This window comes from Hippopotamus amphibius, chromosome 7 (assembly GCF_030028045.1).
Source record: "Hippopotamus amphibius kiboko isolate mHipAmp2 chromosome 7, mHipAmp2.hap2, whole genome shotgun sequence".
Taxonomy (NCBI): Eukaryota; Metazoa; Chordata; class Mammalia; order Artiodactyla; family Hippopotamidae; genus Hippopotamus; species Hippopotamus amphibius.
In genome coordinates, this window is record NC_080192.1 from 101956111 (window position 1) to 101970658 (window position 14548).

Sequence of the window (14548 nt, forward strand, 5' to 3'; positions counted from 1 at the left end):
GCAAAAACAGTCTAAAGGGAATTTCCCAAACCTTTTTTTAGGGCCTGAGAAATTTTAATTTCTGTCCATCAACAAATCTACAGATTTTTTTCATACTTAATAGATTAATAACTGTTCTGTTCAACTTGATCCTATGAATCTAATCCCCTGCGAAGGAGCCACGGAAGGTGCATCATGTGTGAATTCAGGAAAGGAAGAAACAACAGTGATCGGGACATTAATTTTCCAGCACCTACAGGAGAGCTTCTATGTTGTAAATTTTAAGGACGGGAGGGAGAAGCTGAGCACAGGTTATAGCTATGGGTTTTACATAAACCATGCTACCTGTAGAGAAATTAACTCTTCCCACTGACTTTCACAAAGATTATTATTTATATGCAATTTGGAAAATCTTCTCCCTTGTTGCTGTCCTTTCTTCCTATGCCCTTGAAGGCTATCTTTGCCACCTCACAAGCCATCTGAGGCCAGGTTCTTTTCCTAATGCAGTCAAGTCAGGTCCTGCCCCCACCCTCGCTAGCCAACAGGGAGAGGAAGCCATGGAATCTGACATTTAGGTGACCTCTCCGGCTTCTGTCTGCCATTGCAACTAATGATGAAATTAATAGCAGGTGATGACACAGAACATACAATTATTATAGCCCCAACCCTCTCTGGGAAAAAAATATTTATAAGATTTGTCTTGCTGTATTTGTAATTTGGATCAAATCAGACATAATAGTACCCAAAACAAATAACAGAAGGGAAACTATTTGAAGTTTAAAGATGGGTAATAATAGGCACATCCTCCCCCCTCCCCCCACCAAATTTGGGCATTCTCTTCCTTTGTTGAGATCAAATATTTCCAAAATGAAGGAGTTATAAAGGAAGCTCTTTCTACCTGAAAAGCCCTGGTCCTCCACTATTCTCTTTCCTTAGTGGCACCACCCTTATGAACTCTTTGGAAAAGACGTCGGAGGTTATACAGAGTTCACATCAGCCCTCTCATTTAGGCTCCACCACTGCAGTGCTGTTTCCCCTGACTGGTAATCTAACTTGGCAGGCAACAATCCTTCCCGCTCTGGGATACATTCCCTTCCAGTTCTTCTTTTCAAATCCTTTTCTGCCGAGCCCTTCTGTTTCAAAGGTTCCCTTCCCAGACCTGGCAAAATGGTAGGTGTGTCAAATTCTAGCTTGCTTTTTTTCTTGGGCATGGGACCTCTATCAGGGTATTTTGGTTTAAGAGAATTTCTGAAATCAATGATATGTAACTTCCCTAAACCAAATCCTCTGGGCAATTTAGCATCATTTAAACTTACGGAGAGTCCTGTCTATTCAGAAAAACATACTCTTTTATTAAAGAAGTTTCATCATCATCGTCAAGGCTACACTGGAAGCTACACAGTGGGGAAAACTTTATCGTTCAGGGATTAAAGTTCTACTTCAAATTTGCTTTGCGAGCCACGGACTGGTAATCACCAGAAAAGTCAAGGTTTATATTTTATGTAGTTTCTGCGAAGCCACAAAGCTTACTGAATGCTGGTTAAGTTGTACTAACAGGTGCTAAATTGTTTTCTAGATTATAACAGAAACAAGTACCTCCTTCTATCACATCGCATTTAGTTACTATAAAATAAAAGGTTAAATTTCTATGTGCTTATTAGTAGAATCACACCAATATCTGGAGTTTTCTCTGGGAGCCATCAATATATACTCTCAGTTGAATAATACATTTTCACTGAAGTATTTTTTAAAATATGGTACTGGGTGAAATACTAGCACAACAAATAATTTTAAGCAGCCCCTTGGAATTTATTTCAATGAGATTTAGCCTGTTTATTTAAACTGTATCTTGGCTAGTTCAGGAGACAGGGAATTTAAACAGAAAAACATCTTACTAAAATTGGAAATGTGCCTCCCAGCTTCGGGGTTGCTTGTTTTCAAGCTACACGTGGATACACGTGATCACACAGTGCACGCACTGCCTCTTGGGTCAGCGGTCAATTTGAAACGGTGAGGAATAATTTTCTGGGCTGGTTGTGAGATATCTGATGGTGTGTAACAATTCATTTTCATGGCCACTGACCTTTAAACTCCCTTTCAAAACAGGTGCAGGTACCTTCCTCCTCCTCCAGTGTTTGGGGTTATTCAACGTTCACCCCCCAGGTTCAGGGAGAAAAAACACTGAAGGTGACTGTTTAGGAGGTGAAAGACTCTACTCCCACCTTCCCTCCCCTAATTTGTACACACAGTGACTTTCTTTCATGTGTACAGACTTATTCTTTCCCCCCAGGATAACTTTTCCTCTAGCAACAGAAGCCATCTGGTTACGCACAAGCAAATCAGCAGCTGACTCATCTTCACTCACCGGGAGAGTGGGCAGGCATCGTCCTATTCCTCGGCACCCTTGCCACCACTTCAAGACCCGCCGGGCTCTGGGCCCCCAGCCTTTCTCCATATTTGAGCTGTTTCTAGTTGGAGGTTGCCTTCTATTCTGGGTGGCCTTATATTTGGAACAATATAGTACAATCACTCAGAAAAATACTGTTTCCCAAGTCTCAAGAAAGCAGATAAGAACAAGAAGCTTAATGAAATGAACCACAATGACCACAATGGCAAGCTGTAACATGCACCTCTAACTGGGGAAAAAATTAAGATAAAAACTCACTGAAGTCCTGTATATGAGGACTAACACTGATTTTTAAAAAAGTTTTGGGCAAAGGTATAACTAATTCTCAAGGTATCAAAAAGAGATAGATGATAATGCCAAAATTCCAGAAGAAAAATGGAAGCTACTTATATACAACTTAATTTTGTTGGTTTTATTTGTGAGGAACAGAGAATTAACATAAGTCTTACAAGTATTTAAAACTGTAACTTCAAGTTAGAAATTATTTAAATGCAACTGGGAGCACCCTGACCTTATGTTAAGAGACACAAGTTGTGTAGATATATTCAATACTCAGAAAATCTGACACTGCATCAAATTCTTCGCAAAATTTCTGCATTTTGAAGAGTATATAATGATCCAAGAGATCACCATTGCATTAAAATAACTATTTTGCATGGGACATACACATCATTATCAAAATTTATATTAATCAGTTAATTCCCAAATTTCTGTACTGGTTGGAACTAGAGATATCACAACTGACGTAAAAAGAAAATACAAAAAAAATGTTTCCCTGAATTTCAGGTTTTTCCCATGACCAAACTGTAATTTTATTAAAATGACCAGAAGCAAAATGAACCCATTTGAACATAATTTCCTTTCCCTGACAACTTTCACTAAGACCTGTTATCTAAAATACTATGTCCTAAGGAATAAGAAACAATTTTTAAAATATAGAAAATTCACAAACATAGTCCAAAAATTCCACTGTCCAAATGTTTAAGTTAATTTTAGGAGACTGAAAATGAGAACATAATTTTTTAGTTCTCATTAATCTATTATCCTAGAAGTATGCGCTCTACTGTGAATAGCAATAATGTTTACTTTTCTCTAAGGCTGGATAATAAAGAAAATGTATCATGGTCTTAAGTGAGGTAAAAAAAGGGGTGCAATCTCAACCAGCAGTTGGTACTCACAAAACTTTTTCCTGAATCTACAAAATCAATACCAGTTACCTATTAAATAAGTCACACATACTCCTCATATATAACAGAGAAAATTATAATTTTTGCACTTAGATCATAATGATCATTTCATCAAAGCAACACTGATTTAAACTTTGCTCTTTTAGTAATCATTTCATATGTTAGTGTCTAATTTATTTCCATCATCAAACGAGTTACATCCAGTAATTTATAATATGGTTGACGGCTTAAAATTCACCTCCCATCCCAATCTGCATAGTTCTATTTCTGAGATAATCATTAAAAACTAATGCAGATTTTTTACAAAAGAGTTCTATCTTCTAAATTTGGTTCTCTCCAAGACTTTCGCATCTCTCAGATCTCATGTTTTCTGGATTCAACAACCAAGTAAAACATAAAAATTTCTTTCATTCTTCCTTAATGTGTAGCGAGATTAAATCCCAGTGCCTTTCCACTGTAACAAAGCTTATTATCATAACCATGAAATCTAAGGTAACATCTATAACCATTTAGAGGCCTGCTGGAAAGAGCAGTCATTTATTTTCCCAATTTCAGACAGTTGATACAACATGCAATAGCTATGCCTTTCAGTATCCTGTAAAATGTTTTTAAACATATTAAATACAGATGGTATAGTATTATTAATCTCATAAGAGGGAGCGATATATGGGTCAGATTTTTATGGAAGAATAAACTACTTGGTGATATCATTTTAAAGAAAAAGGTACTCTTTTAGAATCAGGATTATTGACTTTCTACTCATGTCAGCAACCTTCTTATTTTAATACAGGTCATGGAAAAATGTGTCTGGACCGGTGATCATTTTTGACCTTCGAGTAAAATATATCTGAATAATACTTATATATTAATGAAGGCTTAGCTCTTTGCTAGCTCTACAATTGTCAATCATGCTATTTTTTGATGACAGCTTCATAAAACATAAGCCTTCAGTAACTCAGTGGTTGGAGTTACTTTTGGCAACTTCAGAGCCTGAAGTGGGGAAATCCAGATTCCAGCCATCAATTGGGAGAATAATTCCCAACAACCTTAAGAAAGTCCCTTCCCATTTTCTGAAGAATTCTAATGTGCGTTTTTTCCTGCAGTTTTCCAAAAATCCAAGTTCATTAAAAAAAAAGAAAATAGCAAGTGTGAATGACCTTACTATTCCAATAGAAATCTGTGCACTCATCAACTACTTTATATACAGTTACTTAGAGTAATCTGAAAATTATTTGGTACTCTGGCAAATTATTTTCCTTTGCTATTTTGTTAATAGCAAAGTAATGCTCTGCATAAAGACAGTGTGGGAGGTAAATTACAGATCACTTACTATGTGCTAAGTACTTATTACAGAAATCACAAATTCTGATACTCTAAGCAAACACCCTAGATCGGGAAACAAAAGCACACCTCAACATAACATAGGCTATATATGATAAACCTACAATTAACATCATATTCAATGGTGAAAAGCTAAAAGCACTTCCCCTAAGCTGAGAAACAAGACAAAGATGTCCCCTCTTGCCAGTTTTATTCAACATGGTATTGGAAGTCATAGCAGTCAGACAAGAAAAAGAAATGAAAGGGATACAAACTGGAAAGGAAGAAGTAAAAGTGTCAATGTTTGCAGATGACATGATACCATACAGAGAAAATCCTAAACATGCCACCGGAAAACTACTAAAGCTCATCAGTAAATTCAGGAAAGTTTCAGGATACAGGATTAATACACAGAAATCTGTTGCTTTTCTATACACTAATAATGAACTATTAGAAAGAGAAAACAGGAAAACAATCCCATTTAAAGCTGCATCAATAAAACACCCAGGAATAAACTTAACCAAGGAGGTGGAAGACCTATACTCTGAAAACTATAAAGTTCTGATGAAGGAAATTGAAGATGATGCAAATAAATGGAAAAATATCCTGTGTTCATGGATTGGAAAACATAATACTGTTAAAATGTCCATACTACCCAAAGCAATGTATGGTCAATGCAATCCCTATCAAAATACCTGTGACATTTTTCACAGAACTAGAACAAATAACCCTAAAATTTATATGGAATTGCAGAGACCCCGAATAGCCAATGCAATCTTGACAAAAAAGAACAAAGCTGCAGGTATCATGCTCCTTGAATTCAGACTATACTACAAAGCCACAATAATCAAAACAGTATGGTAATGGCACAAAAACAGATGCATAGATCAATGGAACAGAATAGAGAGCCCAGAAGTAAACCCACACACTTACATCAATCAATCTATGACAAAGGAGTTAACAGTATACAATCAGAAAAAGTCTCTTCAATAAGTGGTCCTGGGAAAACTGAACAGCTACATGTGAAACAATCAAATTAGAATATTCCCTATGCCATATCGAAAAATAAGCTCAAAATGGGTTGAAAACCTAAATGTAAGACCAAAAACCATAAAACTAGATGAAAACATAGGCAGAACATTCTTTGACATGAATTGTAGCAATATTTTTTTGGATCTGTCTCCTAAGGCAAAGGAAACAAAAACAAACAAACAAATGGGGCCTTATTGAACTTAAAACCTTTTGTACAACAAAGGAAAGCATCAACAAAATGAAAAAACAACACACTTAATAGGAAAAAATACTTGCAAATAATATGATTGATAAGGGGTTAATATTAAAAATATATACAACAGCTCATAAAACTCAATATCAAAAAAACAACCTGATTAAAAAATAGATCTGAATAGACATTCTTCCAAAGAAGACATACAGATGGCTAACAAGCACATGAAAAGATGCTCAACATCACTAATCATCAGAGAAATGCCAATCAAAACCACAAAGAGGTCACCCTCCTCACATCTGTTAGAAGGGCTGTCATCAAAAAGACTACAAATAACAAATGTTGGCAAGAATGTGGAGAAAAGGGAACCACTGTACACTGTTGGTAGGAATGTAAATTGATGCAACCGCTATGGAAAATGGTATGGAGGTTCTTCAAAAAAACTAGAAACAGAACTACCATATAATCCAGCAATTCTACTCCTGAGTATATATCTGAAGAAAACAAAAACACAAATTCAGAAGGATACACGCACCCCAGTGTTCACAGCAGCATTATTTACAATAGCCAAAGTACAGAAGCAACTTAAGTGACAACTGACAGATGAATGGATAAAAGAGATGTGGCATACACCCACATAGAATGTAATACTAAAATGTAAAAGCCATAAAAAAGAATTAAATTTTGCCATTTGCAACAACATGGATGGACTGGAGGGTATTATGTTTAGTCAAATAAGTCAGAAAGAGAAAGAAAAATACTCTATGTTACCATTTATATGTGAAATCTAAAAAATAAAACAAAGGAATGAATATAACAAAACAGAAACAGACTCACGGATCTATAGAACCAACTAGTGGTAGCCAGTGAGAGGGAAGCAGGGAGGGGCAATATAGGAGTACGGGGTTAAGAGGTACAAAGTACTAGGTATAAAATAAATAAACTATAAGAATATATTGTACAGCATAGAGAATATAGTTAATAATTTATAATAACTTTAAATGGAATATAATGTATAAAAGTTTTGAATCACTATGTTCTACACCTGAAACTAATATTGTTAATCAACTAAACTTCAAATTTAAAAAATTAAAAACAAAACATTTAAAAAATTTTAAATGTTAGAATTATTATATAATGTAAAAATAAAATAAATCATGAATTCTAATACTATAAGCAAACACCCTAGACCAGAAAACAAAAGCATCCCTTCAAATCACTGAAGAAGATAAAACATATTGGTACTACTGTCTCTCTTTTATAACATGATATCTGGAAGATCTTTTTCCCTGAAAATTGTGATTTGGGATACTTTCTAATATTGTACGTAAAATAACTGACTTCTCAGGACTTCCCTGGTGGCGCAGTGGTTAAGAATCCACCTGCCAATGCAGGGGACACGGGTTGGATCCTTGGTCTGGGAAGATCCCACATGCCGTGGGGCAACTAAGCCTGTGCACCACAACTACTGAGCCTGCGCTCTAGAGCCCACGAGCCACAACTACTGAAGCCTGCACACCTAGAGCCCATGCTCTGCAACAAGAGAAGCCACTGCAATAAGAAGCCCACGCACTGCAACGAAGAGTAGCCCCCGCTCACCACAAGTAGAGAAAGTCCGTGCGCAGCAATGAAGACCCAATGCAATCAAAAAATAAAAGCAAATAAATTTATTAAACATAAATAACTGACTTCTCCTTCAAAATTAAGGAAAAACTATGAAGCCATTCAAATTTTTAAAAAATCACCTAAAAAAGAAAATATTTATATTACTTATGGTCTCACTGAGGAAAATTATAATTCACAATGTGAGTTTTAAGAGAACTAGCAAGACGAAGCTATTGTGCGTATCTTCTTGCTATTTTATGGTTATATTTTATTTATTACTGTTTTAGTAAAATTATTTTCATTGACACTCTGGAAGCTTCCATTCTTTTGCCTTATAGAAGTACATTTTAAAAAATCTTTAACAAGAATAAAAGAATATTATGTTTTTATTTTATTATATAAAATACAGGCTTCCCACTTAGATATAAATCAGATGTAATGCATTTGTAACAAACATTAGAGCCCAGCCCCCTCATCTATTATAGGAAGCCAGCTATGAAAGCCTGAAGATTGATCGGCTAAAGTAGTTTCCTGTTAGTTAAAGATTTTAATTTTTTATAAGTCCTGAAGCTAGGTCAAACTATCAAACAGTGCATCATACCTCATGAGAATGTATACCTAGTTTAGGAAGGAGGATGAATTCTCTTTCCTTATTATACGGCAAGAGCAGACACTTTTCTTAATCTCATCAGGAAAATAATATTTTGTTCAGTTTGATCAGTCTTCATTCTGACATGTTGCAATACTGCACCAACATACAAATAAGTGCTCAGATTAGAGGAGATTTTAAAGGTCACCTTGACCAATCTTTTCCAAAAGATTCCTGTCAGTGGGCTTAGAAATGCTAGGAGACCCTCTGCTTTGCTCTAATAGATAATAGTTGACTGTATTCAGGGAAAAGTTCTTTTTTATTTAAATTAAATAGAGAACCAGGACTTCCCTGGTGGTCCAGTAGTTAAGACATCACCTTCCAATGCAGGCATGTGGGTTCGATTCCTGGTTGGGGAGCTAGGATCCCACATGCCTTGGGGCCAGAAGGCCAGAACATAAAACACAAGCTGTATTGTAACAAATTCAATAAAGACTTTAAAAATGTTTATTTTTTATTTTTTTGGTGTGGACCAAACTAGAGAATCTATTCAACAGTAAAGTATTAGATAATTTCCTGGATATATATTCATTTATTCACTTAACAAAATATTTACTAAGTACCTACCAAAGATAATATCTCATACGATGCCAAGTGGGTCTCTATTCTCAGATTCTTTTTTTTTTTCTTTTTTTTTTTTTGACGTGGACCATTTTTAAAGTCTTTATTGAATTTGTTACAGTACTGCTTCTGTTTTATGTTTTGGTTTTTTGGCTGCAAGGCATGTGAGATCTTAGCTCCCCGATCAAAGATCAAACCTGCACCCCCTGCATTGGAAGGCGAAATCTTAATCACTGGACTGCCAGGGAAGTCTCTAGGTTTAGATTCTTGATCTGACACTTAGCAGTTCCACGACTTCTTTGTGCCTCAGTTTCCTCATCTATAAAATGTGCATAATAATGGTACAATGGTACCTCAGTCTATGGGTTTGGTTACTTACATGAAAAGAGCTTTTCCAGCAGTGCCTGGCCCACATTAAGTGTTAAGTATTTGCTGTCATTATCACGAATGTTTTTGCTTTGCTTGTCAACACATTTTATAACTTGCTTTCCAATCTACTTTCACATGTTTATTATTTAGAGCAGTTCTCAACCTGAAGTGATTTGGCTCCCAGCAGGGGATATTTGGCAAAAATGTCTTGCAGACATTTTTAGTTTTTAAAACTGGGCAGTTCCTATGGGCATCTAGTCAGCAGAGGACAAGGATGCTTCTGAATGTCTGACAATGTACAGGATAACCTCCTACAACAAAGAATTATCCAGTCCCAAAAGTCAATAGTGCTCACGTTGAGAAATCCTGAGTTAGAGAAAGAAGTGTGTTGGGAAACTGCAGAGCAAAATTTCTGGTGATAGCTCCATAGCAGATTTTGCATATGAACACAAGTCGCCCACAAGATTTGGAGCTTGTGGTGATTTTAAAGGAAACTCTCTGAGCTTCAGCCCTCAAGTGGTCTAAGTATAAAAACATCTTTATTTCCACCCCCAAAAAGGAAATTACTCTTTCTAACAAAAGGAATAGAATTAAAAATACCTGATACATCCTACTGTTACAACACTAGCAGAAACGGAATACCGAATGGGCAGGCTCAGGGCAGCAGTCCAAAGAACAAAGAGTTCTCAGAGTGGAGAGAGCACGCTGCAGCGCCGTGAAAACTGAGACACCAGTCCCACAGAGAATAAAACTGGCAGAAGGTGCTTTGTGGACATTATGGGAGAAAATGAAACATCCTTACCAATACAACAGGTAAAGATTCTGCCCTTAACTTTAAGTAGTCACACTAGGAAAGAATAAAATTGCCAACAAATAGAAATAAGGGTCCTGACATATGAAATAACATCCCAGTGCAGATGAGAGCATCCTGTGATATGCAGAGGGGAATCAGAGAGAGAGAATGCTGGACCAGAACAGGGACCATTCTCTCCCCTCATGCACAGATAAGGGTTGTGTCTCCTCAGTAGGGACAAGACTCCTTGAGGGTGTGGTCTTAGTCATAACAGCTCTCAATTACTAAGCCCCTACTACATGTTAGGACTCTCCTAAGTGCTGTAAATTAAAAGTTTATTAAGACTAGCTCATATGAGCTCCTGCTATATGTTAACAGCTATTAAGACACGAACTGTTGGCCTGGCACTTCTTCTCAGTAATTTATACTCCGTAGTGATTTTTTCTTTTTGGTTCAGAGCCCCGAAGGTCTTCTTCTGTTCCATGTGCTCATTATTTAGCTTCTGGGCTGTAAGGAGATCCTGTAGATCCTGGGGAGGATCAGGACAGTTTGGAATGGTCCGGGGGCTTGGGGAGGTCAGAATAGAAGCGTGTTACTATTATTAACTGATGCAGAAGAATTGGTACACACCAGCTAAACATCAGCTCTGGGCCCATTTAACTTTGTCCACTCCAGATCTAGAACTGTGGCCACAACAGTTACATAAAGGCTGCAGCTATCATAACCAAAGACTCTGAGACTTGAGATCTGATAAAGTCACCTAAAGAATTTGTTGAGTTGCTAACAACTCACTTTGGAATACTATATGAGTCATGGTATAAATGAAACACAATAGGGTTCCAGCTAAATGCAGTTATCAAGAGAATAGACTATTTCCTGTTCTAATTTCCTCCTCTTTGGGTTTGGGGTTCCAATGATACTTTTCTGGATCCTATGCTTTTCTTGTCCCACACTGGTGTGATCCAAGATCTCACTCTCTTGATTCTGGTTCCTTATTCATTCATAGGTACTGAAAAAGCTTGCTTCCATCCTGGCTCTGATGAACAAGTCCATGATCTCATGGACTCTACTTTCATGGTTTGACAGAGGGTGTAATTACCCTGACCACTCACCATAAGAGGAGCTGATAAGACTCTTGTTCATAGTTCTATTCCATTTTACAGTAATATTTCATGTATCTTGGAGCTCCCTGAGGTCATCGCACTTGACTTTCATTATCTCTGTAATCATGACTAGCACACTATCTACACATAGTAGTTGCTCTGTAAACTTAATATATGAATGGATGATCAAAATCTATGTGCGAGACTGTGGCTTTTCATCTGTCATCTCAAAATTAGTTGTGTAAATGCTTTACTTGTGTGCCTGTGTACCTCATAATTAGTAGATACTCAACTATTTGTCAAGTAATTAAAGCACACTTCTAGAGTGCTAAAATGGCCTGAAATAAGTGAAACTGACATTTCTGTGATGGTCCATAATTTGGCAAGTCTACAGAATTTAAACACAGACTAAATTCTCACTATTTTTTCTCATTAGCCAGTTATTATTTGAGAAAAATAAATTCTGAAAATTCTGAATCACTTTCATCTATTTCTAAAGCTGCAGTGAAGCTTAAATATGTTAAAAAAAAAAAAACAACAACAACAGTAATTGAGAAGATTACTAGGAATGGTTAACAGACTAAAAGTAGAAATAAGACCTTATTATGGAGGCATCCACAGTATATGCTGATTTCCACCAAAATCATTCCAAACATTAAGTGGTGAATATAAAAAAAGATTTGTCATCAAAAGAGATATTATTCTCAACTTCATTAAGTATAGGCCAATCAATATATAAGGATCCACACGTTCCCAGCTAAGGAAACGAGAAGATAACATTTATTCACTCACTCATTATGCCAAAGAATGGCTAAGCTTGAGGTCTGTGGAGTCACAGTTGAAGTGATGAGGAGCTTCAATTCAGAGAACCTGAAATTTTAGACAGTTATCACATTCAGGGAACAGAAGTTGTTCAAAAGCATGTGAGCCTAGAACTTGAGGGACAGGATAGCAAGAACTGAGGCTGACATGAAAGGCAAGAGGTCAGATGATGGAGAACCTTCTATACCATATGAAGGATTTGACATTTATTCTATGCTGAGGCATGAGCTGTGTGACAAGACCTGATTTGGTTTGACAGATAGCTCTAGGAATAATGTGGAGAATGATCTGGTTGGGACAAGACTAGCTGGGATGAAGTCCAATTACTAGATTAACAAAGAAATTCAAGTGAAAAATGATGACCTATCACCTACACTGGACAATAGCAGAAGGAATAAAAAGGATGATATTGATGGATTAAAGGGCAAGACCTTATGAGCCTTAATATTTATCTGAGTGTAGACAGGGAGGCTGAAAGAAGACTCCACAATGCGTACCAGCTAACTGGTCATGCCGTTAAGCAGGATAGGAAATGCCAGGGGAAGTAATATATCTAACTCATTCATCAGATTTTAGGATCAAGATCAAAGAGGGAATTAACAATATTAAACACAAAAGCATCTTTCTCACAAATACCCCCAACAAATGGTTTTCTTCTGACATGTAAAATAGGAGTTTGCAAAATACTTAAATTGTAAATGGTTTTAACTTCACACCCTAATGAAAATATATTCTTGGAAAAGAAAATAATTCAAATATCTATGACTCCAGGTGAAACTTGCAGATATTTAAATAGTTTCCAGAAAAAAAAATTAAATGAAAGCAATTACAGAGGTTAGCAGGATGCCTTTTTATAAGAATGAGAAAGAGCAAACCCCAGGAAGAAAAGAATTAATATCCTGAAAGGGCCAAAACAGCAAACATCCTGTATCTTTGTAGCCAGAGTGACAACAGACAAAGAATAACAATGAAGGCCTGGTTAAAAAAATAGCTGTTAAACGATAGGAAATGTGGACAATTAGATTTACGTACATTCTGCTTCTAAGAGTTTATGTGCTTAATTCTTGTCTTTTATTAACTGTACACCTCCCTGTGAGAAAGACTGAAATTTCTGGAAAAAAGATGATACATCTAAATGGGTTTCCAATCAGGTTGACATTAGATAGTAAAAGTTTGCGGCATTTTTGCTGAGAGAAACATATCTGAATACTGTTAGGTCTTGAGCTTATAAAAAAAGGGGGGAATGAGAGGGTCATGAGGAGGAGTAAGAGTCAGGGCATGGAAATGAAATGCCAGTGTAGATACAAAAGCAAAAATGTAAGGCTAATTAACATTGCATTTGGTTTGCAGAGAAGAGGTCTGTAATGATTGTCTTAAATACCTCAGCACTTCAGAGCCCAGTGGAAGACATGTAGCTAGAGTCCCAGGGACTAAACAGATATTTAAGACAAATCCTTGCTGAGGTGACAGAACTACTACATTGTGAGGTGGTGTTCACTGGCCTGGCTTTGGCAAAAAGAAGGGTCTCCAGTTTCTTCAAGGAGTCTTCCAGTCCCCAAAGCTCCCACACAAAATGGTCAAGATATGAGAGAGGTCAAGAGAGAGGCGGAAAAAGTCAGCTTCATCCAAGGGCAGCTACTGCCCTAGGACATGTGTTCATAACGCAAGTAAGAACGGTTGCCTGTCAGACTGCAGTTCCGCCATGCCATTTGTGGAAAACTCTACCTTGGAGCGATTCACAATGCTCTGATTGTTAAAGGTTTACAAAAACAAGAGTGGCCCAAGTGAATCTAGGCCCTGTAGTCTCTGCACACGTGATAATAATAAAATTACCAGCAAGGAGAAATGAGATCTCCCATTAGTGACAACACCATTAGAGCACAAAAGGAAACATCACGGAGACATGAAGCTCAATTTTCACAAACGGCTCTTCCTAGGGAAGGAAGAAAATAAGTGATTTAAAAAATGTGTATTTGTGCGCTCCTTCCTAATATAAATTTAGAATGCATTGTACTTCTCTCTCCTTCCCTACCTGTAAATCTTGCAGGGTCCCAGGGCACAGTCTACAAGCCACGTTTTTTCTCAACACTCATTCACAAAAATTCCTAATTCAGTCCCAAAGCCATGTATTCTTTCGAATTTTTCAATCCAGCCTGGCTCTTCCCCCTGAGTTCCATGTGTGTACATCTAACTCTGCATCTGACATCTCCTCGTGGATGTCCAACAACTCAACTTTACCAAGCCCCAAAGAACTTGATTCCCCTGCACCCCCTAACCTGTTCCTCCCAGTCTTCTCCACCTCCATACAAAGCACCACCAATCATACAGTTGCTTAGATCAAAATCCAAGGATCATCCTTGATTCTTCTTCAGGTTGCCCCTGGCTGCACAGTCTCTGTAAACAGTTCCTCCCGGGGTTGTTGGCGCCCAACCCGTGATGCCATGTGTCGTCCCTTTGCTTTCTAGTCCACATCAGCTGTGTCATAAAGCGCTCTCAGCGCTGCTGCGACATGTGGCATTGCGAACCCC

At 37.2% G+C, this 14548-nt stretch overlaps 1 protein-coding gene across 3 annotated transcripts in view; it reads right to left on the reverse strand.

The window, feature by feature from the left end:
• The window catches only part of CCDC85A (coiled-coil domain containing 85A), a 202635-nt gene that overhangs the window by 12024 nt on the left and 176063 nt on the right, over positions 1-14548 (reverse strand). For 2 of the 3 annotated variants that reach the window (XM_057740443.1, XM_057740442.1), the window contains exon 4: positions 2345-2479. The exons of the other annotated variant lie outside the window; for it this stretch is intronic. In XM_057740443.1, the coding sequence (XP_057596426.1) occupies positions 2345-2479 (135 nt within the window). The remainder of the gene's footprint in view (positions 1-2344; positions 2480-14548) is intronic. 3 annotated transcript variants of the gene reach the window in all.